The following is a 23,026-nucleotide window of genomic DNA, read 5'->3' as shown; positions in this document are numbered from 1 at the left end:
GATCATGACCTGAGCCGAAGGCAGTCGCTTAACCAACTGAGCCACCCAGGCGCCCAAGAGTATGTTATTTTTCAATTGCCTTAGGGATAGGTAGCTGATGACAGGGGTAAGAGGGAGACTTTTGACCATATATTCATATGCACTTTCTGGATTGAGGCATATATTACACATTCAAAAAAGTAAATACAATTTTATAAAGAAAAAAACCTAACGATGCATTTGCTATTAGGAAATAAAATGAAAATGTCCTAGATGATAAAAAATGGAAAAGGATTGGGACCCAGAAGTTAGTCACCTAGTTAGTTAATATACCACCCTCTCTAGCTCCCAAAATATTTGTTTAATTCAAACGGGTAATTGTTCTATTTTTGTTTATTTTTGTTTTGAGGGTGAGGGAGTGGTAATCTACTCTCCAAAAAAAAAAAAAAAAAAAAAAAAAGAGGGTCCTCTCCAGCAAGACCTTTATTCTCCGCTGCTCAAATCCCATTAACACTAATCAGCACAATGATTAAGCACATTGTGGTTAAGTACTCTAGTTGATAACGACTCCTTTGGAAAAAAGGTTCCCATAGCGACAGGTAAAGGCTATCATCAAACTGAGCTTTTCAGAACAAGACTTGGTGTCACAGATCAGAGAGTTAAGATTGTTTTAGTATTAATCTGGAGGTTTGCTTTTTTAACTTCACTTGACTTCATCCGTTTAAAAGACACTTAGGAGAGTCCCTGTATACACCAGGCACAGTACCAACATCGGGGGGCTTGGAGAGGTAGGAAAAAGACCTCAAAGATAAGACATGGTTCCCGCCCCCAAGAACTGCAATCTGCTGAGGAAAGCAGCCACCAAAAGAACTCATGACGTTATAATGGTAATTATGCCCCTTAACTCTATAACCAAGCCTTGTCCTCATCACTAGGAATGGTCAGTTTCTAGACTAGTTTCACTTTCCCATCTTCAAGCTGCAGCACAGCTGGGTTTCCAGCTGGCTGGGGAAGAAAAGAGTCTTTAAATAAACAGAATTTTAAAAATATGCAGTCGCTTTTGCTATGCTGAATTTTGTGAACCACCTTCCTCTAATATGTGAATCTGGTTGTCAAATTAATTAAAAAACTATCCTAAAGGATGTAAAGTCCCCCCCGCCCCACTCCAGGGATACACCTTTTCCATCTTTAACAACAAAGAACATTATACATTGGAAGAAAACTGCAAATCAGAAAGTCCCAAAGGAAGAATGATTTTTTTTAACACTATTTGCTGTGTCTCTGTTACAAGGAAACAGCTTAAAACCATATATATAGGAAAGCAACAAGATAGGGTGTGATTATACCAAAATATATGCAACCATCATTAAAAATGCAGGACTATTTGCAGAACAGGATGCTTTTATAGCATTGTACAGGGTTGCTAATCCCTAAGACTCTTTTCTCTTTTTCCTCTCCTTTCCACAGAAGGCACAGAAAACACCTCCCTGTACGCAAGCTTCTTAGAAATGCAAAGATTTTACTCAACTCTTTACCACCAGAGGTAGTAATTTTGGATGAATGATACACATGTGATCTATAAAAATACCCCTCAGATATTCAGCCAGACTTCACAGGCTTCAAATCAATATTTTACAGTTGCAGTGAAATTAGCCATTCATGAGGGCCTTCTAGAAAGGGTCCACTAGGACCCCTCATTGATGCTACTGAGGCATGTGTTAGCTTTTAATCTCAACATCCCTCCATATGATACATTGTCCCAAAGTCCTAACCCACGCTAACACACCTTTCTAGATGATCTCCCTAAGAACCAGGACTCTCTGAATCCAGACACCATTGGGAGCTGAAACTGGCTAAACAAAGTAACAATTCAACCACAGTTGCTCAATGTAACGGGCATGATGACAGTTTCTGAGTGCCAGTTTCCCTATTTTGCAATGGGTAAATCTGCTCCAAGGAGAAAATGTTCCCAATGACCTGGTGGCCCAGAAGGCTTTCTTTAGAGATAGAAAACAGAAAATGAATTTGTTAGTTATTTCCTGCTGAGCACAAGGAAGGTGTTGTGGTTAGTTAGGATGATTTTGTTTCCTTATTTAATATACCATCACCAGTGCATGTTTTCCTTAATCCCATAGTAGAAAATAAGAAAATGCAGTTTATGCCCTTCCGGCATATAACCACCAGTTCCACAAGTTTCCTCTCACAAATATGTCCTTTAATTTCTAATCCGCTTATATAAAGTCTCCCCCTCCCAAACTGACAGAGATCTAGATGCTATCAACGGAAAGCCAAATTGCATTCTGAAGTGTTTACTTCCATACTTGTTCCTGCTTCTTGACAATTTGCAGTGTGTGAGGGCCTTCTCTTTAGCAGGGATTGTGGTACTCTCTGAGAACTAGTCCCACACATGTTACTTCAATAAAATGAGGTGATCGTAACCTGAAAGTAGACAAGAGTTCTGACCTCCACATCTCTCATGATCTCCACATTCAACTATTCAACTCTTAAACTCTCACCAAAACAAACAAGGTATAATTGCGAAGGAGGGAAGGGGGAAAGGAGGAGGAGGAAGACAGGAGATTATCTGACGAAGACCATTGGGTCTCAGTGGACCAGACTAGGGGATTATGTGGTGATGTGCACTGTGCATATTCAGGAGCAGCTCACCGAAAACCAAAACAGAAGCTGTCCTTGGACAAGGTTCAATAAATGTTTTTACTATCTATTTCCCACAGCACAATACAGTTCCACAGCTCCCTACGCGATCTCAGATAAAATACTTAACGGAATAAAAAATTAGGAATTCTTAACTGGTCTCGACTTGTCATCATAAAACAGTGAAGAACATAAAACCAACATTAAAGAGCAGTCAACAATACTCCTCAGAACAATGTCAGAGAGATAAATCACCCTTACCACCAAAGTTTTTCCCTCCTCATTAAGATACCTCGAGATTCTTCTGATTAAAGTGGCCACAGTTTAACATAATGCCTGGATACACTACCACTACTAAATTAAAAATTGTCTCTTGAAAGACAGGGGTGGGGGAGGGGGAAAGAGGAGGAAAGTTTCCAAAAGTCAAAGGTATTGATCTAAAAAGGTGAGGGCAGCAAAACTTCCTCTGAGCTGTTCCACATTCTTTGCTTCCCAAAGCCTATCTAGAACCGATTGGTAAACTGGTAAACATGCCAACTTCAGTGACGTCCAGGACATCTATCATAATTCAGTCATTACCCAGCCCAGAGTCACACAGCAAGCACCACATTCAGCCTTAGCCGGGACAAAAGGAAAGAAACCCCAACAGGAATAAGCACAAGACCAGCCAGCACCAAATACTCCAGTATGGGGACAAGTGGGTTTGAAATATCTCCCTGAGAAGTAAGTTCTGGGTTCAGGGAGGAGTAACAAAAGCTCTCAAACTGCTATTTCTTTTACTCCGGACGTGGGAGACCTCCACTCCCTGCTACAGAGATCTACAGACTTCAGTGCTCTGTTTCTGATCACCTGCATTCCTGTGCAGCGCCCAACATCATGAAGAGGAGAGATGCAGTCAAACACATCCTGCCAGTAAGATGTCAGAGCCTGAACTTAAACGGCATTCAGCAGAAGTAAGTTACTCTATTTCATTGTCATCACAACCAACAGACCTAGTCAAATCTCTCAGAGACGGCCAAAAGGGGTGTCTGCTCCCCGGTTCCTGGAGGGTAAGAGAAGGCTGGGCTAACCGCTTAGCAAAGACAGGCAATCACGATGGAGAAAACACCCCGCGCCACATGGAGGACGGAAAACAGTAGCAGAAAAGTCCAACTCTGCCTGCGCCAGCGGTGTGGATGAGCAGAACCCGGAGCCCAGGAGAGGAAGGAGGGGGCGGGGGGCCATCATTCCCTAGGAGAACTTGTCAGCGGAGGCCCTCACCACCTGGGAGTCTGCCCAGCTGCTCCTGCAGACCCCGGCCAGCCTGCGTGAGGCAGGCCCCTCGGAGCAGAGCGCGCAAGGCCTCCGAGTGTCCCTCCTGACTCACCGAGCCTCGGGCCAGCACCACCCGGACTTCTCCGTTTTTCCTGCCGCTCCTGGGCTATGATGGCAGCTTTCCAGCTCCACATGCCATACATCAGCCGCAGATCGCTGCTGGCACAGGCCAGCGCCTTCCCCCGCCCCCCACCCCTGGCACACTTTGAGCCTGATCCTCCTTCTCCCCAACCCCAACCCCCTCACCCACCCGTGCCAGGTGCCCGGCCCAGGGGCGGCCCCACCCCCCCAGCCCCCTCCCCTCCTCCCCCGCAGCCGGGCGCTGCCAGGCCTGGGCACCTGCAGCACCTCCCCGCCCCACCCCCATTCTCCACCACCTCGCCCCTCCCCCCTTTCTCTAGCAGAGGGAGGGGGCGACTCACCGCAGTCAGTGCACAGGATCTTGCCCACCTCTTTCTTGAGGTTTTTGCCGTTGGTGTCGATGGGGGCAAAGGCCGTCTTAAAGACTAAGGGCTGCTCCGTGGGCTCCAGGAAAAAGATGTAGCGCTGGTTCCTTTCGAGCGGTGCACAGGAGCCCACGCTGATCACCTGCTCGCGCTGCAGCCCCCCGCTCCGGAGCGGCCACTTGTCCAGCACCTTCACCAGCGCCACCCGACCCGAGGCGGGCGGCTCGCGGGTGCTGTTGGAGCTGGAGCCGCCGGCTGGGGCCAGCCCCTGTACCTTGCCCTCCACCACCACCGGTGCCTTGTACGCCTGGTCCTGCACCGACTTGAGGCTAGGCGAGTAGCAGGCGAGCGACACACCGAAGAGCAGCATGGAGAAGCCGGGGGCCGGGTCGCGCCTCATGCCGCCGGCGGCTGCGGCTCGAGAGCGGGCGGCGGCTCTCCGGGCTGCGGGGCTGCGGGGCTGCGGCTGTTGCGGCGGCCGCGGCTCTGGGGGCGCAGCGGGACGGGAGATGCTGCCGCCGCTGCTGCCGCTGCTGCTCCTGCTGCCGCTGCTGCCGCTGCTGCTCCTCTCGCTGCTGCCGCCGCTGCTGCTGCTGTCGCTGTAGCTGCTGCACCGAGCCTTCTCCAGTGGCGGCGGCGGCAGCGCTGAGCAGCAAACCTGCCGCATCTGGCCAGGCCATTTGGGGGGCTCCGCCGCTCCGCCGCCGCCGCCTTGGGAGGGGAAACAGAGCCCGCTAGAAAACCGGAAACAGCGTAACGTTAGCGCCTCGGAGCCCTCCACCGGCAGCCGGGGGAGGCGGCCCAGCGAGGGCAGGGGGCAGGCGGCAAGCGGGCCGCGATGCGCAGCGCGGAGCGGCGCGGCGCTCCCACCCTGCGCGCCAGGACCTGGAGGAGGATGCGGAGAATAGGACGCCCGCCCACTTGCTCTCTCGCGCCCCCTCAACCCCAGGACCGAGCGAGGAGCGCGGCTTCTGCAGGGGAAGCTCGGGACTGCACTGCTTTAGCGCCCGATTTCGCGGCCCGCAGGGGCGCGGGAGGAAATCTTGCTACCTTTGCTCGTCCGATTTATGGGCAGGACAGTGGGACGGTGCGGGAGGAGAGGGCGGAGTAGAGAAAAGGGATTCTGGCACGGTCCTATGAACGTGAGAGTGGGTCACAGGGCGTGCCCCTGCCTTCGGCGGCGGACTGGAGCCGCCAGGGAGATTACCACGCTCGGTGTGGCGGGCCAGCAGCCTTCCTCCTCCTAGGTTGTCCCCTTCCCCCGGAGGACCCTAGAGGCCGGCCCCTAATGGAGCCCACGTGTTCGGCCCAGCCACCGCCTAGTGAGCTCTAGGGATTCGAACTGAGGTGGGGAAGGGTTCCGGTCCCGTCATTTTGGAAAGAGTTAGGGCTACGTACAGTCTTGTTTCGGCATTGAGGACACCTAACTAAGGTTGGTGGCTGGGAGAGGGTCCAGTCCCCAAGACTCTGGGCTTTCTGCAGCGGCCAGGCTGGACCAGGCTACACGCTGTGCGACCTCATCTTCCTTTAAAAAAGCTGTTCCCTAAGGGAAGTGGGGGCTTCTTGAGATCCAGAGCCTGTCAGGGCCAGAGGCTGCTCCATAGGAAATGGTGTCTTTTTTAAAAGTCTGGTCCTTGCAAGGGACAGGAGAGTTTGATCCACTGGAGCCAACGTCTGAGTTTAAAAAAGCAAATCCACGATCCGTTCGCCTCCTATCAATAAGGATCTACGGAGTTTCCAATTCCCAGCTTATATCCTTGAAGGATGTGGAACTCAGGAATTCCACTCAGGTCTTGGAGAATTTTATCCCTGCCTGGGCCTCGCAGGAAATGGGCCCAGGGATGTCTGGCTCAGGCTTGGACTGCTATTCTGGAAAGGAAGGACACAGCTAGCTAGACCTTTCCTGCTGGCTGTCTAAGAGCCACCTCAAACTTAACATATCCAAGGCCAATAACATTATTTCTCCCACCCACTCCAAATTCCCTATAATTGTTAATGGCAGCGTTTCATACTTGGCCTCCTGATCCATTCCAGTAAGTCCCTTAGTCTCTTCTTATTCTCCCTCATCGAGTCAATCACCAGGTCCTTCTGCTCTACCTTTTAAAAAATCTCCAATGTATCCAGCTCCTCTCCAACCCTGCTGTGAAGGAACCCTGCCTTAGGTCTGAGTGCTCATCATCTCTCACCTGGACTACTGCAAAGCCTCCTAACTAGTTTCCCCACTGTTTGCCTCATCAGCCTCCTCCAGTCCTACCCCTGTCAGAGTCATCCTTCGAAAAATAAAACGTAAGGGGCGCCTGGGTGGCTCAGTCGTTAAGCGTCTGCCTTGGGCTCAGGTCATGATCCCAGGGTCCTGGGATCCAGCCCCGCATCAGGGGGGCTGCTCAGCAGGAAGTCTGCTTCTCCCTCTCCCACTCCCCCTGCTTGTGTTCCCTCTCTCGCTGTGTCTCTCTCTCTGTCAAATAAATAAAATCTTAAAAAAAAAAAAGAAAGAAAACATAAATATCAGTTGGCCATGCCACAGCTCTCAGGAGTCAAGTCCAAACTCTTCAGCCTGACTCTTCCTGGGCTCCCTCTACCTAACCAGCTCCATACCGTGGGAGCCAGCCCCCTACCCTAGGAATCCAGCGCAACGGTCGTCTCTTGCTGTGCTTCTGCCTACAATGTCTCTTGTGTCCAGAAGCCTCACCTCATTCTTGTCCATCTGGAAGGCTCTTCTTTCCCCAAGGCCCAGCTCAGCATTATACCTCATCCCTCCCTTCCTTACATCCACCTCCATCCCAAGCACCACACATATAACATGATGGAATCAATCCCTTCCTCTTCCGTGTAACCATGTGCCTCGTACATATTCCTATTACGGCACTGACCTATACTAAATGCAGCTGTTAGTGGGTCTGCATTAGACTCATCGGACCAGGCACCTTAATGGCAGGGACTATGTCCTATTAGTCTTTGGAGCCCTATCCAAAGGGATGTCTGACACAGTGCCTGGCATAGAATAAAGAGCAGCAAATCTTCCATGAGGAAAGGAGGGAAGGAAGAAAAGAATCAAAAGTCATCTCTCTTAAAGGCATCAGGCCAACCTTGTTGGCCCCTTCAATGTCCCCCTTTATGTTTTCATAGATCATGATCTCCTACATCACAGAACACCACTATGAGGAATATTGCTAACTTCACCCTCACATTTTCCCATGGAGCAAACAGTCCTAGGGAGGAAAAGGGACTTACTCAAGATCACACATGGCCAGGACTGTACTCAGTCTTCCATTTCTTTTTTTTTTTTTTTAAGATTTTATTTATTTATTTGACAGAGAGAGACAGAGCGGGAGAGGGAACACAAGCAGAGGTGGGGGGAGAAGCAGGCTTCCCGCCGAGCAGGGAGCCCGATGTGGGGCAAAAATATGGAGCGCTTCACAAATTTGCATGTCATCCTTGTGCAGGGGCCATGCTAATCTTCTCTGTATCGTTCCAGTTTTAGTATATGTGCTGCTGAAGCGAGTGCCAGTCTTCTATTTCTGACAACAGAGTAGTGGTAAAGAGCTTGTGCTCTGGGGTCAGGCGGAGCTGGGTTTCTTTCTTCCTTTTTTTTTTTTTTTTTAAAGATTTTATTTGTTTATTCGACAGGGAGAGACACAGCGAGAGAGGGAACACAAGCAGGGGGAGTGGGAGAGGGAGAAGCAGGCTTCCCGCCGAGCAGGGAGCCCGATGCGGGGCTCGATCCCAGGACCCTGGGATCATGACCTGAGCCGAAGAGAGACACTTCACGACTGAGCCACCCAGGCACCCACAGAGCTGGGTTTCAAACCAATTTTGTAATTTACTACCTTTGGAATGAGCCTGTTTTTCTCCCTAGGCCTTGGTTTCCTCATTTGTATGACAGATAATAATAGGGTCTACCTCATAAAGTTGGTTTTTGCTCATGATATACTTAATAAATATCCAATGAATGGCTCCTCTGCACCAAGCACTAAGACACGGTACTGGCCACTGGATATACTGCAGGGAGCCAAACTGATTCTGTCCTTGCTCGTAAGACACGTACTGTTGGGAAGACAACAGTAAACAAGCAGACAAATAGGTAACTAATTATATAGAACGATTCATCTCCTGAAGGAAATAAACAGGATTAAATGCTAGGGAATAATGGAAAGGGGAAAGGGCAGGTATAGTTGGATCATAGAGAGCTTCTCTAAGGAGATAACATTTAAGCTGAGACCAGAAGGATTTGAAGGATTATGTGAGATAACAAGTGTAAAGTGCTTAGAACAATGCCTGATACAGAGTAGGGCCAAAATTAATGTTGAATATCATTGATAACTTACTTACACCAGTGGTTCCTAATCTCAGAGCTAAGAATCTCTAGGTGGTGTATAGTTGATGTACTCTTGGACTTTCTGTATATTAATAAAGACAATCTAACTTTTCAATAGTAGATGCCACTGTGAGGAATAAAAATACACATTCTTCTTTTTTTTCACATTTCTCATTTAAAGTATAACAAGATATTGTCAAGTATGAAGAACAGTGGAAAGATATGCTATCATTTTGACTTTTTTAAAAGGATAGGTATGAAAGTATTTGTAAAATATAGACTACCTTTGAAAGACAGAGCAGAAATCGAAACAACAATTGGCTCTGGGAAGGACACTGAGTGACAGGAGTAGGCTGCAAGTACTGTTCCCTTTGGTACCTTGTGAATTTTCTATCAGGCTCATATATTACCTCCGTGAAAAAAATGTTTGAGAGGATCCTCTAACTTTTCACCATTGCTAAATTTTTTCACGTATGTTCTCAATCAAAAGCTACTTAAAATAGAACTGTTATTTTATGGGATTCCTTGAAATAATTTTTGCCTTAAAATGAGATTCTCATGCTAAAAAGCATTGGGAATTACTGCATTATAATTTTACCCTCTTCAGAACGCAAGGTGAGTTTTGAGATCCCAACAGACTACCAGAATTCCTGTGGTCAAAGAAGCGGGGACTCAGGCAGAGGCTTCTAAAGGGAAGAGAAGTACCTGTCCAGGTTTTCTCAAGGTGTCATGTGTATGAGGATAAGCTTCCAGAATTAGCCCCAAGCATTGAGTATAGAAAAACACGGGATTCAGTTTCCTAGAAGGACAGCCCAATTCTGTATTGGCTCTTTCCTGGGGATCAAAGTGAATGAGTAGGCATGGTTTTAGAAAATAAATCTTGATATTTTGAACCTGCTAACTATTCATCGTAATTCAGTAATTCATAATAAAAATAATAACAGTCACCATTTATTAATGGCCTAGTGTCTGTCAGGAGCTTATGTTTATCCGTACCTCAACAACATTGCATTTTACAGATTGAAGAGACTTCTAGAGATTTAATAACTTGCTCAAATGACAGGCAGAGTTGGGATTGCCATGCAGGCTTGTCCATGGCCAAAACACCTGCTTTGTGCACACCACCGCGCCGGCCCTCCGCCTCACCACATGGTCACGTGAGAGGTCTCTAATCTCTCCCAACCTCTTCTGCCAGGGGCAGACTATTTGAAATTTATACCACTGGAGAGCAAGGGGTGTAGGCATCACTCTACAAAAAGATGAGGAAAATTGAGACACTGAGAGAATTTAAGCGACTTTCCCAAGATCACGAAGCCATGGATAGGGCCAAGGTTTATCCCAAACTCAAGCTCATACTTTCGGGAGGTTTTTTGGTTTGTTTTATTTCTTTTTATTTTTTCAGCTTTATGGAGGTATAATTGACAAAACTGTAAGATATTCAAAGTGTACAAGGCAGGGGTGCCTGGGTGGCTCAGTCGTTAAGCGTCTGCCTTCAGCTCAGGTCGTGATCCCAGGGTCCTGGGATCGAGCCCCGTGTCGGGCTCCCTGCTCGGCGGGAAGCCTGCTTCTCCCTCTCCCACTCTCCCTGCTGGTGTTCCTGCTCTCACTATCCCTCTCTGTGTCAAATAAATAAAATAAAGTGTACAAGGCAGTAATTTGATACACATATACATTGTAAAAGAATTCCTGTAATCAAGTTAATTGACACATCCATCACCTCATATATTTACTTTTTTTGGTACAAACATTTAAATTCTATTCTATTAACAGATTTTAATTATACAATACAGTGTAATCAACTATAGTCGCCATGTATACATTAGATCCTAAGAGCTTATTCATTTTATAACTGAAAGTCTGTACCCATTTACCAATCTCTACCCCTTCCCCCACTCCCCAGCCCCTGGCAGCCACTATTCTATTCTGTTTCTATGAGTCTGACTTGCATTTCATTTTATTTCATTGTTTTATTTTGTCTTGATTTGTTTTGTTTTAAGATTCCACACATAAAGGACACCATGCAGTATTTGTCTTTGGCTCATTCCACTTAACGTAATGCCCTCCAGGTTCACCCATGGTGTTGCAAATGGCAGCATTTTCTTCTTTTTTAAGGCTGAATAATAATTTTGTAGAGAGAGATATATCCCATCTTTATCTATTCATTCATTGATGGACACTTGGGTTGTTTCTATTCCGTAGCTATTGTGAACAATCCTACAATGAACGTGGGAGTATGAGATATGTCTTTAAGATAATACATGTGTTTCCTTTGGATCAAGCTCACACTTTTGAACAGAATAACATGGAGAAATGGAAAGACGGACCTGTTGACTACAGCACGGCTCCCCACCAGGTTGTGAAAGAAACTGGTTCATGGTAGCAGTAGGCTGTGTCACTATATAATAATTACTGAGAATAAAAACAGAAGTAGACAGAATGGTATAGACATTCTGAATTCAAGATAGAACACCCACATGAAAAGCTTGGCTTCTTCTTCCAGATCCCTCCTACATAAGATGGGCTTCTTCCAGCTTTAGTCGATTCATTGGCCAGAAATGGCCACTGGACCAGGTTACATGAGTCGCTATGACCAGGAGAACTGGCTTGTGGAGGAGATGTGTATGGCCTTTATGTGGTCACCGAGTCTCACCCATCAAGCTCAACACGACAGGACAGTCTCGTTTTCTAAATAAAGACATTTTTGTAAAATTCTTTTTTTCTCCTTTTGAGATCTGTTTTCTAAATTTGGCTTCCAGAGTCACTCTCAGGTTCTGTGTGGTTAATTGCTTTTCCTCCAAGGATTTTCAAACAAGGGACTAAATAGAAAACAGATACTGAGACTCTGAGAATATTAGCACTAGGAAGGACTTTGGCATCAATGTCGTCTGAAGTCCTCCTTTCAAGAGGTAGACAGAGGCCATAGAGATGATTTGATTTGCTCAAGGTCACACAGCCTCATTAGCGGCAGAAACAGCTCTGACGGCCCAACTCCTTGCCTGGTGCTGCTCTGTCCATGGTTCAAAATCCTGGTTCCGCCCCTTCTAGAATGGGAGCTCGAGCAGTTCGCTTCACCTTTCTTAGCCTTGGATTCCTCCCCCCAGCGATACTAGGGCAACGGTGTATCTACCTCTTAGGGGTTTTGTGAGGATTCAGTGAGACAATTCATGCAACACGCTTTACAGTATCCAGCACAGAGTCCCTGGCCAAGCGTGTGGGCGATGGGCTCACATTGGCTATGTCTGAGTTCCAGCTCTTCCACTTGCTTGACTGACACTTTGGTCCAGTTACTTCACTTCTTTGTGTCTCAGTTGCCTCCACTGGAAAATGGGTAGAGTGATCATAGGTTCCACCTCATTACAACTGTAGTGATTCTTAAATAGAACAATATATGTAGCCTGCTTAAAATAATGCCTGGCTCATGTTAGCTATTATTAGTCCACTTAGACTGACCATTTTTCTTATTTTAAGTAGCTAGACTTAACCCCCAACTCAGCAGTTTTAAAACCACCCATTCTCAGATGTTTTGAACACATGCTAAAATTCTTAAGAGTAGAGCCTGTTGTTGTACTTTACATATGTATGTATATATGTATGCATGTATGCATTTATAAAAAGTCACATCATTGATAGACCCAGCTCCTAATGAAGAGAGGGCGTGATGCAATCATTTCTAACCTAGGGCTATGTCAGAAGTCCAAGGGTTTCCCCTGTCCAATTTGCTGAAAAGGGCAGCAACCCCTCTGTCTGAGTTCTTCCATCTGGGATAATAATACTTATTTCTTTGTAAAGTGCTTGGAGACCTTTACATGAAAAGCGCTATGTGAGCCCAAATTATTATCTCTTTTCCAGAAATCACTTTTAGATTCAAACCCAGAAGCTCCCTAAAATAGACCACAGCAGAGGTATCATCTGGACACAGACTATTGGGTTTGTATTCTCACAATTGGATAATACATTCGCACTTCACACCCTCAGTGGTTTTCTTTTACATGTTCGAGCATATCTAATCGGGACTGGGGGGGAAATGAGATGTCTTCAGGCTAGATGTTCTTACTGGTTAGCATTCAGAGATTTGCCTCCCTCTGTTTTCCTGATTTGTGTATTTGGAACCCTCTCCTGAGGTCAACAGGAACTCTGAGGTTGATTCAACTCTGGGGGCGTGAAGTGGGACGAGAAGAAGAAAGTATTCTCTTATTCCCAAATCCTCAGGCTAGTGTACCTTAGAGTGCCCAATTCAACCTTGTCTCTACCTCATAATTCCCAGGTCAGGAATGTTAAGACTTTATCTCTCCTGAATTTTCTTTCCAATTCATAAGCTCATTTATCCATTCTACCAGGAAGTATTTATTGAAAACCTACTATGCATAGTGACCTAGATGTTAAAGAAATAATTGTCATGGTTCCTTTTAGCTAGAGCTAAAATCTAGGCAAAATTAAAGTCAGGAGCTAGCACTTGCCCTTGACCTTTCCCTGCCCCCTGCCAACACACACACTTTTCTCCTATAAGGTCACCCTCTTCTTTGCCTCTCAGGCTCAGTGACCCACCATTCTTTCAGCTCTCCCAATTCTGAGGGCAGAAAGAGTTTGGCGTGCAAATGCTAGGCCCTCAATGTTTGCTGAACATGACAAGCTCAACTCCACTAAGGGGTTAATATCCATTAAAGCCTAAGGCATCATCTCCTTAAGTTGTGCCTTAGTTCCTAAAACATTCTACGTTGTTCATTCCAAAATGAAGTTCCTTATTCCCAAAGAGGTTTCATTCATTCTTTCTTTTAAAAAATCCATTTGATTATCACCGAGATCCCTGCTCTTGAAGTGCTTAGACTCTTAAAGGGGGATAGACGCTAAACAGGAAACAATGACATCAAACATTTTAGGAAGAGAAAGAAAAGAGGAAGAGAGAGTTTGTGAGTATGACCAGATTGGAAGTGACTTGGACAGACTGCCACTTGCAGGGATGCTCTCTCTAAGGAAGCAGTATTTGAGCTGGGATTTGGAAGGAGAAAGAGGAATTGCCATACGAGACTCTGGGAGCAGAGCGTTTGAGGCAGAAGGAAGAACACCATACAAAGGGCCCAAGGTAACATGATCAAAGTATGGAAGGAAGGTCAGCGAGGTGGGAAATTGTTACAGCAAGGGGAAAGCATGGCATGGAACGAGGTTAGGGAGATTGGTAGGGGTCAGACTTGGGCTGAGCCTTGTACACTAGGATAGGTTGGGATTTTATTCTAAGTACAATGGGAAGTCACTGGGGGGGGGCATAAGTAATGGGAATGACATGGTCTGATGTATGTACAAAAGAGATCACTCTCAGATATGGGGCAGAGACTGTAATGGTTGCAAGAGTGGAAGCAAAGAGAGCAGTAAAGAAGCTGTTACAGTACTGTGGGTAGGAGGTGACAGTGGCTCAGAATGGGGTAGTGGCAGAGGAGCTGAAAAATGGGTGGAATTCAAAATGTAATTTGAAGGTAGAACCAACAAGACTTGCTAGAAGATTGGGTGAAGTGAGTACAGAAAATAAAGTGATTGAGGATGACTCAAATTTTGGCTTGAGTAACTGGACAGATCGGGATGGGAAACTTAGCATGAAACATAATGGGGCTGGAGGAAATAGAAAATTCCAGTTTTGACATGCTAACATCTCAGATACCTGTTAGACGTTCAGACGAAAGTTCAAGTACCAGCTGCCCAGGTGAGTCTGGACTTCAAACGAGAGGTCAGAGTTAAAGGTCTGAATTGGGGCGTCAACATACAGATGTTATGTAAAGCTATGGAATTGGATAATGATGAAATGAGAAACCTGGTAGGGAAAATGATCTCTAACTACCGTTCAAAATAAACGTCAGACACTATGTCAGACGTTTGTCAGACACTATGTAATTTTGAATTTTCTTATAGCCCTATTTAAAAAGTAAAAAGAGATAGACGAAATGAATTTTAATAACCCAATATATCCAGGGGTGCCTGGGTGGCAAAGTCGGTGGGGCGTCTGACTTTTAATTTCGGCTCAGGTCATGACCTTGGGGTCATGCGATTGAGCCCCTCATGGGGCTCTGCGTTGGGCATGGAGCATGCTTGAGATTCTCTCTCTATCGCGCACGCGCGCGCGCGCCCTGCCCCTCCCCTTGCTCTCTTTCTCTCAAAAAAAAAAAAGAACCCAAATATATGCAAAATATTATTTCAGTAGATACTCATATAATAAATTTTAATGAGAGATTTTATGTACTTTTTTTCCACATTAAGTCTTTGAAATTCAGGGTGCATGTTATGCTTACAGCAAATCTTATTTCACACTAGCCACATGTGGTTGGTGCCAGTCTAAAACTTAGCCCTGGAGCAACCCAGCATTTAGAGATTGAATAGAAGAGGAGGAGTCAGGAAAGGAGACTGAGAGAATGGTGCCACGGAAGCCAAGAGAAGAAAGTATTTTAAAGACAGACTGGTCAACTGTGTGCAAAGTTTACCAGAGGCTACGGATGAGAAAGAGCAATAGAATTTACCAACATGGAGTTCACTTGTGACCTTGACTAAAGTTTTCTCAGTGGAGTGATGGCTTCCTGGAAGGAAGCCAGGATGGAGTCAATGAAAGGTAAGGAAGTGCTGACAGCCAGTAAAAACAAGTTTTTGAGAAAGTTTTGCTGGACAGACAAGCAGAGAAATGAAGCACTAGTTGGAGGGGGATGTGGAGTCAAGGGAATATTTTTACCAAAACAGGAGATGCTAGAGGATGCTTGTACACTGATGGGAATGTTCCAATAAGAAGGAAGAAATTGCTGTGGGAGAAAGGGCATAACTGAAGAGGGAGGTCCTTCAGAAGACAAGAGAAGATGAGCATAAGAGCACAGAGAGGGGGCTGTTCTTTGACAGGAAAAGTGATCCTCCTATTATAACCAGAATGAAGACAGGAATGTAGATACAGTGTCAGAGAACCAGATTAGCTTATAGATTTGGGTAGCAGAAATCTTCATTTCAACATAAAGCTCAAGCCGTAAGCAAAACAGAACAACAACAGCAAAAGATACATATTTGAGAAATGCAAGCCAGAAAGTAAAAAGGTAGTAGGCGTGTGGAAAGGGAAAGATGGAAAACTGTATTCTTTTTTCCTTCCCTCTTTCAAGCTGTAAAAAAGGCGGATGAGCTATCTCTGATACCTACAACAGGATACGCCTGGCTGTCATATTCAGAGTCTCTCTCCCCTGGATGGGGTTGGAAACAGAGTGATAAAATCTCATGATCCAATCTGTGGGACAGTCTACCTGAAGCCTATTTAATCTTACACCTATTTGGAAGTCCAGGCTTCCTCCATGCCTTTAAGGAATTTGAAAGACTACCAAGGGGGAAATAGATCAAGCAGGATCCCAACCAGGAAATAATATTCTACTTGAAACAGTTTACTGAAAATAATTTACTAAGGCGACTATTTACAAGGATGTGGGCAGAGTTAAGAGAAACAACAGGTAGGTCGAGGCACCCAGGGACGGGCAAGAGTTTGTTAAAACCTTCCCTAGACATGCAGGGGCTAGGTGAGGAAGGGGTTACAGCATCCCAGGGAGTGCTGGACCAATGTGGGAGGTGTTGTTGGCAGACAAGAACCTGGCACCAAAGCGGGGGGAACGGGGGGAGAAGAAATCCCCCATCTCTTTCTTCCTCTTCTTCCTACCCTATGCCAAGCTTCTGCTGAGCCCATGGGAAGCCAGAGGTGATATCCCACAGAGGTTGGTGCTCCAGGGCTCAGAGCAGGGCTGGGCAGGGAGGAGAGTGAATCTGGTAGAGGGTGGGGTGGTATGTGGAAATGGTTGGAGGGGGCACGCAGAGTATAATGTATGCAGCATTAAGTATGTGATAGAGTTGAGGGGAGGGGTGGAGGGAAAGCTAAATAAAACTAGAATTTACAATCAGGCTGTAGTAACTCTGAGGTTTCAAGTTTTCGTTGATCTTTCTTACGAGAACAGAGATTTGGAGGGGTGGGGGTTGATTATTTTGTGTTTTGTTTTTATTGAAGAAAAGGGTTTATTTCTCCTTGATTATGTAGAGGCAAAAAATCCTAAAAGTAAAAATATTTGTTTGATTGCTTAGAAAAGAAATCCTGGGCAGATTTTCTTATCCTATTATTCTCGGTTCTACTACCCCCACCTCCTTCCACCTGCACCACTGGAAAGAGGCCTAAACCTCCAGGAGACACTGGCTTACTGAGGCTTAAATTTAGACAAAAGCTTGATGCAGACATTTGAGGTCACTAAGCTTCTGTCACCATATGGACACAATCAAACAGAAAGCAATACAGCACTGTGGTTAAGAAGGTAGGCTCTGGAGTCAAATGGCTTGGATTTGAATGCTTGCTCTGCTGCTTACCTTGGTAAGTGACTCCTCTTTTCTGATGTGCCATCTGTAAATGGGGATAATAATAGTACTTATTCCGCAGGGTCATCTTATGAGGATTACATAAGATACTTCATGTAAAGTACTTGGATATTGTCTGGCATATAGTGAATGCTTAAGAAGAGTCTTGTTATTAATAAAGCCAATTTTCTGATTCCAAAGTACTCTTGTAGCCAAATCTAACTCTGTAATAACCTGGCCTTGGTCTCCTGTCCACAGCTTTAGATCCTTCTCTAGAAACCTCTCTGTCTCTGTCTCTCTCTCTCACACACGCACATACGTGCACACACAGAGTAGATAGTGGAGACTTCATTTATACCAAAGGTATATGGATACTTTTAAATTCACTCATGTACTAATTTATTTATTGAATATCTCTTATGTTCCAGCAACTGGACTAGGTGCTGAGCGCAACTTAAAAGCAAGAAAAAACAGACTTAGCCTTTGCCCCTAAGAGCTTGTGATCCAATGAGGAATAGAAACATTAATCAAATTACTACAAATAAAAACTATGATAGGGCAATGTCCGTTACTGAATTACGATATTGCAGTTCAGTTTTTTTCAGATTCTAAGGAAAAGGAGGTGAGCGGAATTTTGTGAGCAACGAGTGAGACACCAGGCTTTCCTGTCCAATATGGTAGCCACTCCCCACATGTGGCTCTTTAAAAATTAACTATAAGCAATTAAAATGAAATAAAATGTGAAGTTCTATTCCTCATTTGCACTCTCCACATTTCAAGTGCTCAATCACCATATATGACTAGAGATTACTATTTTAAACAGTGAAAATAAAGATTTCCATCATTGTAGAAAGTTTTATTGGACATGCCCTTCAGGGGACCTCAAATGTGAAAGAAATTCACATCGTCTGGAAAGGGGATTTTGCAGGCAAAAGTAGAGAAAGTGCTATACATTACAGAAACTGTGGCAGAGATAAACTTTTCCAAGTCGGAACCATAATTTCTAGTAAACGTAATGGTACAGGGTGTGGGATAATGTCCACAGTATCACATGGACTGTCTTTCCTACCCATCACTTCCTCACCAAAATGACATGTTTTCAGTGGAACTTTATATTCAGTTTCAGGTATTTTTTAGTTTGCAGTTTTGTGATATACATCCAGGGGAAAACAGAATGCCCTTTAAATGAATATAATGCTTACAATTCAGGGGTTCTTTTGAAATGGAAAACTATAGGGGCCACGCGGCTCTTCCCAGAAGCTACGTTTTCTTACATCTATCAGTTAGCTCTCGTTCATATTTTCCTCACTCCACTGTTTCTTACTCATGAACATACAACTTTTTCACCTTTCCTTTTCACCATTCTCTCAGGAACACAAAAGCTCTGAGTCTAATTTCACATTGACTGTGTTTCTATCCATGGAATCAGAAGCAAGAGCTCTTCATTCCCCCGTGTGCAATCATTCTTTTTAATGCTCCCCTTATTTTTTGTATATGACGAGTCATCCAAAAACTGCTGTAACTAGTATGGAAAAAATGGGACTTTAAAATTTTGCATTCAGGATAAATCTGCCATGTGCCCAGAAAAATATGAGGAATCTTGGCGACAGGTGGCAGTTTTCTACCTGGAAAAAGAAATGCAAGTCACCAAAGGAGAAATGAAGCTTTGCTTATTTTCTGGGTCTAAGAAAAATCAGTTGTTGTTTTTTTTTTTAAGAATTCGTGGGGTGCCTGGGTGGCTCAGGCCATTAAGCATCCGACTCTTCATGGGTCGTGGGATCCAGCCCGGCGCTTCAGGCTCAGTGGGGTGTCTGCTTGGAGAAACTCTCCCTCTGCCCCTCCCCCTACTCTCTCTCTCTTACTCTCTCTAAAATAAATAAATCTTTTTTAAAAAAAAAAAGACTTACTACCAGACAGTTTTAATTAGCAAGACAAAATATGGATATGGCTTCCCAGCTATAGATTTTATGGGTAAATCTTAGAATGTGGCCCCAAAAGCTGAAATTTCCCCAATATTGAATGCCTTCCAAACAACCAAGCGGTTCGACATGTAAGAAGTCCTTCTCCCTTAACACCGTCGTGCTGTGAGGAAGCCTAAGCATCTGTGTGGAAAGGCCCACAGGCAGGAAAAGCAGGGCCCCTGGCCGACAGCCCCATCTGAGCTTCCAGCAAGTAGCCATCACCAACTGCCAGGCATGAGATTGAGGCCATTTGGGATATTCCACCATCCTCGGCACCTCGGCCAACGCCACATGAAGCAGAAGAACCACCTAGTCAATTCAGAATGGTGAGAAATAATGGTTTTAAGCCCCTAAGTTCGGAAGTAGTTTGTTGAAAGGCAAGAGGTACTGAAACAGTACCTTAGGCAAGACTACCTAGAGACTATGTAGCTCACTTCCTTTATGCACCTTACAGGTAATGGTAGGCATATCTTTTGTGTTGATGAACTCAGCTATGTTGTGGTAGAAGAAAACTGACAGGCCTTCGCCCTTCTTCCCACTACCAAGCATACCAACCTTTCCATAGCTGGACTCACACTCTCTGCCTTTGCTCTCTCACACTTGAACAACTGTTCCTTCTTCCTGTCAAAAGCCAACGCTGCCAGTTGTGTTCTGGATCCCCTCTTTTCTTGTCTTTTCAAGGACTCACTCAATTATCTTTTTCTTCGGCTACATCATCAATTTTTCCCCATCTTTTGACTCATTCCCATCAGTAGACAAACATGCCTTCATATCGCCTATTTAAAAAAAACAAACTTCTTTGAATCCATATTCCCTTCACCCGTTGTCCCCTTTTCTTGTCTCCATTCATAGCAAAACTTCTTGAATCAGTTGTCTCCACTTTTCTTCTTTTCTTCTTTTTAATGATTTGTTTAGTTATTTGAGAGAGAGAGCAGAGGGAGGGGCAGAGGGAGAGAGAATCTAAAGCAGACTCCATGCTGAGCATAGAGCCTGACATGGGACTTGATCCCATCACCCCAAGATCGTGACCTGAGCTGAAATCAAGAGTCAGATGCTTAACCGACTGAGCCGAATTGTCTCCGCTTTTCATCTACTGTGGCCCCAGCTCCTGCTGGGTTTCTATCCATACCATTTCACTTTAAGTCTCCTTTCTGGCTCTTCCTCGTCTGATCAAACTCCAATTGTTCGCATTCCCCAGGCACCAGTACAGAAGATGAATTAATTCCCTCAAGAAACACAAAGGAGGTGACGAGGAGGAGAGTTTCTAAAGTATAAACAGGATCTTATCAGGAGGACAAGGAGAAAAGTATATCAGGCAAAGACAACCTCAAACTGGCATTCCTAAAGGGATGCAGGTCCCTGGATAAATCACACTGTGTGTCGTCTTCCCTCAAATTTTTTACAGATACTATCACCTTTGAAGAAATGGCATCAAAACCTTGGAGAAAAAGTATAAACAAAACATAAAATTTTAGTTTTTGCCGTCCAGTTAGTCTTGGTGATGGGTTGTGTGTATGTGTTTGAGCTTCTATATAACATATACAAGCATATTCTTCTCTGTCACCAATTGACCAACATTGAGATTATGATATAGTTAACTAAAAAATTACCTATACAAAACTTTTATAGAATGCCTTCTTGCATAAAAAATTGTATAATAATAAACTTTTTTTAAAAGATTTTATTTATTTATTTGAGAGAGCGAGAATGAGAGAGAGAGAGCACATGAGAGGAGGGAGGGCCAGAGGGAGAAGCAGACTCCCCGCCGAGCAGGGAGCCCGATGCGGGACTTGATCCCGGGACTCCAGGATCATAACCTGAGCCGAAGGCAGTCGCTTAACCAACTGAGCAACCCAGGCACCCTATAATAATAAACTTTTAAATTTCATTTTGAGCAAGATAGGGCTCAAATTTTTTTAGTAACATATGTATTCTTTGTTTCAGGAGTACAGGTCTGTGATTCATCAGTCTTACACAATTCACAGCACTCACCATAGTACTTACCCTCCCCAATGTCCATCACCCAAACACCCCATCCCTCCCACCCCCTTCCACTCCAGCAACCTTCAGTTTGTCCCCTGAGATTAAGAGTCTCTTATGGTTTGTCTCCCTCTCTGGTTTCATCTTGTTTCATTTTTTCCCCCCCTTCCCCTATGATCCTCTGTCTTGTTTCTCCAATTCCTCATATCAGTGAGATCATATGATACTTGTCTTTCTCTGACTGACTTATTTTGCTTAACATAATACCCTCTAGTTCCGTCCACGTCCTCGCAAACGGCAAGATTTCATTTTTGATGGCTGCATAATATTCCATTGTATATATATACCACATCTTCTTTATCCATTCTTCTGTTGATGGACATCTAGGCTCTTTCCATAGTTTGGCTATTGTGGACATTGCTGCTATAAACATTGGGGTGCAAGTGCCCCTTCGGATCACTACATTTGTATCTTTGCGGTAAATATGTACTAGTGCAATTGCTGGGTTGTAGGGTAGCTCTATTTTCAACTTTTTGAGGACCCTCCATACTGTTTTCCAGAGTGGCTGCACCAGCTTGCATTCCCACCAACAGTGTAGAAGGGTTCCCCTATCTCTGCATCCTCACCAACATCTGTTGTTTCCTGACTTGTTAATTTTAGCCATTCTGACTGGTGTGAGGTGGTATCTCACTGAGGTTTTGATTTGGATTTCCCTGATGACGAGTGATGTTGAGCACTTTTTCATGTGTCTGTTGGCCATTTGGATGGCTTCTTTGCAGAAATGTCTGTTCATGTCTTCTGCCCATTTCTTGATTGGATTATTTGTTCTTTGGGTGTTGAGTTTGGTAAGTTCTTTATAAATTCTGGATACTTAGCCCTTTATCTGATATGTCATTTGCAAATATCTTCTCCCATTCTGTCGGTTGTCTTTTGGTTTTCTCAACTGTTTCCTTTGCTGTGCAAAAGCTTTTTATCTTGATGAAGTCCCAATAGTTCATTTTGCCCTTGTTTCCCTTGCCTTTGGCGATGTTTCTAGGAAAAAGTTGCTGTGGCTGAGGTCGAAGAGGTTGCTGCCTGTGTTCTCCTCAAGGATTTTGGTGGATTCCTGTCTCACATTTAGGTCTTTCATCCATTTTGAGTCTATTTTTGTGTGCGGTGTAAGGAAATGGTCCAATTTCATTCTTCTGCATGTGGCTGCTCAATTTCCTCAACCCCATTTGTTGAAGAGACTATCTTTTTTCCATTGGACATTCTTTCCTGCTTTCAAATTAAAAAAAAACATTAAAAACTATGTCCTCCACTTTCTAAGTCTCTATGTTCTCTCATCTGTGTAAGTGTGTTAATGAATATGCAGTCTTTCTATTAAGGCTGTAAGATATACATATGTACAAATATTGTTTGGAGCCTAGGCAAAGGAGAAAAAGAAATAAAATTAAACTTACCGCCACTTTCTCTGGTCCAGGTTGGAACATCTGAATCAACTAATACCACTATTTATCTGGCACTGTTAGATACCCTGAAATGTTCAAGGGTGTGTAAAAATATTTACCATGTGCAGTCAAGTAAAAATTGGAGAATTTTGCCCAGCAAGAATATGCATACTTATGAGACACCCAGCCACCATAACTTTAATCAGTAGTTTTGACCTCAAAAAATTCACAATAGAAATAAGACAAGAAAGTGTAAATGAAGTCCTAAGCTATGCCATACAAACTATAGGCACTCTCCGCGTTCTGAAGACAAAAGCAATGTTGATGGGATTCATGACCTCCAGAATGCCAATGTCCTTGTTACAGCTTTATATTTCTTTTTAAAAATTTTTCCTCTTCTGTCAGAAAAAGGGAAAGTTTTATTAAGGAAAACTTGGAAAATAGAGAAAAAGAGAAAAGAAAAACAAATTCGATTGTTCATGTTTCAAAGAATTATCTTCTAAGTGGTGTTGTTGTTGTTGTTTTAAATATGAGAACCTTTTGTTGGGGCACCTGGGTGGTTCAGTCAGTTAAGCATCTGGCTCTTGATTTCTGCTCGGATCATGA

General features: G+C 44.4%; 1 protein-coding gene and 1 non-coding gene across 5 annotated transcripts in view; both read right to left on the bottom strand.

Moving 5' to 3' along the window:
* The window catches only part of NRG2 (neuregulin 2), a 181,671-nt gene extending 175,963 nt beyond the window's left edge, over positions 1-5,708 (bottom strand). For all 4 annotated transcript variants that reach the window (XR_012376747.1, XM_025852259.2, XM_025852262.2 and 1 more), the window contains exon 1: positions 4,371-5,708. Coding sequence is in view for 3 of the 4 variants with exons in the window: in XM_025852259.2 (XP_025708044.1) it covers positions 4,371-5,061 (691 nt within the window). In the remaining variant the exon portion in view is untranslated. The remainder of the gene's footprint in view (positions 1-4,370) is intronic.
* Positions 5,709-7,792: 2,084 nt separating this feature from the next.
* LOC112809010 (U6 spliceosomal RNA) lies at positions 7,793-7,899 on the bottom strand. The gene has a single exon (XR_003204487.1). It is a non-coding gene; the product is annotated as a U6 spliceosomal RNA (small nuclear RNA).
* Positions 7,900-23,026: the final 15,127 nt, after the last annotated feature.

Source organism: Callorhinus ursinus, unplaced genomic scaffold (genome assembly GCF_003265705.2).
Source record: "Callorhinus ursinus isolate GAN/ISIS: 27379988/994484 unplaced genomic scaffold, GSC_fseal_2.0 scaffold83, whole genome shotgun sequence".
Classification (NCBI taxonomy): Eukaryota; Metazoa; Chordata; class Mammalia; order Carnivora; family Otariidae; genus Callorhinus; species Callorhinus ursinus.
Note: the sequence above shows the minus strand (reverse complement) of the source record. Positions and strands in the feature narration are given on the sequence as shown.